General features: G+C 37.6%; 1 protein-coding gene across 1 annotated transcript; it reads right to left on the reverse strand.

Annotated features, from left to right (window-relative positions):
• Positions 1 to 881: 881 nt before the first annotated feature.
• LOC309545880 (odorant receptor 131-2-like) lies at positions 882 to 1,787 on the reverse strand (the record flags this gene model as incomplete). The annotated part of the gene is made up of 1 exon (XM_082245295.1): positions 882 to 1,787. One exon carries the CDS (start codon positions 1,785 to 1,787, stop codon positions 882 to 884), a length of 906 nt encoding a protein of 301 aa, XP_082101421.1.
• Between the last annotated feature and the right edge of the window lie 306 nt (positions 1,788 to 2,093).

A 2,093-nucleotide genomic window follows, 5' to 3' on the forward strand; every position in this document is an offset into this window, starting at 1 on the left:
TTCTTCCTTCTGGGGTGAATTGTGTGGCTATATTATATATAAAAATATAAAAGGCGTTCATAAATATATATCTAGTGGATTGTCGGTCCACTTCAATACCTATTCTGGGCCTACCATCACTTATATATTATGCCTGGTACGCTTTATCTACCCAGCGTCACCCTGGAAATATAAGGATCATCTAGTTGAACACGGCTTGACCCAGCCGCCATCTATTGTCGTTCGTGTGTAACTTTTTTTTATCAAGCAGTCATTGATTAATTTCTCCTGACTAACACTCCTGATGAAGCAGATTTCCCCGCAAAACATGTAGAGTAAGATTGGAGGTGGGCAAGTGGTCCCTCTATGGGGAAAGCTACACAAACATCCAATCGATTACTGGAGGAATTCTCACTGTGCTACGTGATTCTGTTCAGTTAAATTCCAATGGTTTAGATGCCGTTAGTGGATCAATATACTATTATGCATGTCGCTTTATTTTCCCCCTTTCTATGGGTGGTTGTGTTTTAATATTTGTATAAATTAATAAATGTAAAAAAGCCTTTTTAATAAAAATTAAGGAGTTGTAAGTCTTTGTGGTACCATGAAAGTCCTCAGTGCCTCAACCCAATTTTTTGATGATATATGAATATTTAGGATGCAGGTACAATTTCATTTATTTAATATCCATGTAGCACATTCTAATTAAGGTTACTAATTTGGTTAAAAACGGAAATCAGCCAGAGATCTATTTAAAGCAGTCAATATCTGTTATGAAAGAGAATAGTTTCATTTGGGAAAAGATTTGGCGCTTTTGTTGATACAGGGTTCTTTTGTACATTTTTCATTAAAGTCCACTAAGGATTTGCTATTTTATGGCCAGTCTCATGAATCATGCTTACTTACAATCTTTTATGATAGAGGCCAATACCTAAAGTCTTCTGTATACATTTGCGAAAAGCTTCATCACGTAGCCCATAAATGAAGGGCCCAAGAAATCGTGGAAAGCACATAAACCCCAGGAAAGATATATACTGTATGATTAATTTAAATTCTTTAAAATGATCTTCAACTATTGGAGAGGTCAAAGATGTGATGTAAAGAAGGAGCTGAAATGCGTGGAGCAGAACAGTTTTCGATGCCTTTAAAGCAGAAGACTTCCCAGATCCAATCTTTAATGCCACCATTAAAATTCTGATATATGTATATATTATGACAAGTCCTACCAATGCTAAGCTAAGCGCGGTTTTGCCAAATCCCACTAAGTCTTGAACTGGGTCTACAATTAGTGCATACCTGTTACATACCACATAGTGACCAAAAAACTCTATATTCACAGATTTAGCTAATAAGATGAAATCTACAGCTCTAAGGCCCAGTGAAACCATCCATAGCACTGCCACCATTACGTTAGACCTTTGTGCAGTACATAATTCCAGATATCTTAGTGGAAAACACACTGCTATATAACGCTCCAGGGACATTGTTGCCAAGATGTATGGAGTTATCAGGAAAGTAGTTTCTCCAATGGTCACTAAGATGTAGCAGATGGAGAGAAACATGGTTAAAGAAAGCTGATGGGCCATCAACAATAGGAATCCCAACAGGAGGTGCAAGGTATCATACATAAGCATGTGAAAAAACAGAATATAACGAGAGGTCTCACGGATATGAGGAGTGTTGCAGTAGACTCGGATTATGGCTGTGATGAAGTAGAGGAAGACACACAAGAAGACAACAGATGGTACAACAAGTGTCAGCCTTACAGAAAGTGGTAATTTGTTCTGTATATATGTTGAATTAGACATGGCTTAGACAATGCCAAGATTCTTATCTTTTTTTTGTTTGTTCAGCTGTGAAGAAAAATAAAATAAATATTAGTGGTTGGTTGGTATAGTTGGTTGGTTGGTTGGTTGGTTGGTTGGTTGGTTGGTAGTGTAACCTACCAGCTGTGTAAAGAAAAACTGAACTTTTTAAAAATTCCTTCCTGTTGAGGCACCCTGCTGTACATTAGCCTACTTGCCGCAGATACGTACTTGTTCTAATTTCAGTGTCGTTGCCTTCTCAGTCTACGCTTACTAGCAGCTGAAATCTTTCTACCTTCGCAGTCACTC

This window comes from Pelophylax lessonae, assembly GCF_965119305.1.
Source record: "Pelophylax lessonae genome assembly, chromosome: 2".
In the NCBI taxonomy this organism is placed as follows: Eukaryota; Metazoa; Chordata; class Amphibia; order Anura; family Ranidae; genus Pelophylax; species Pelophylax lessonae.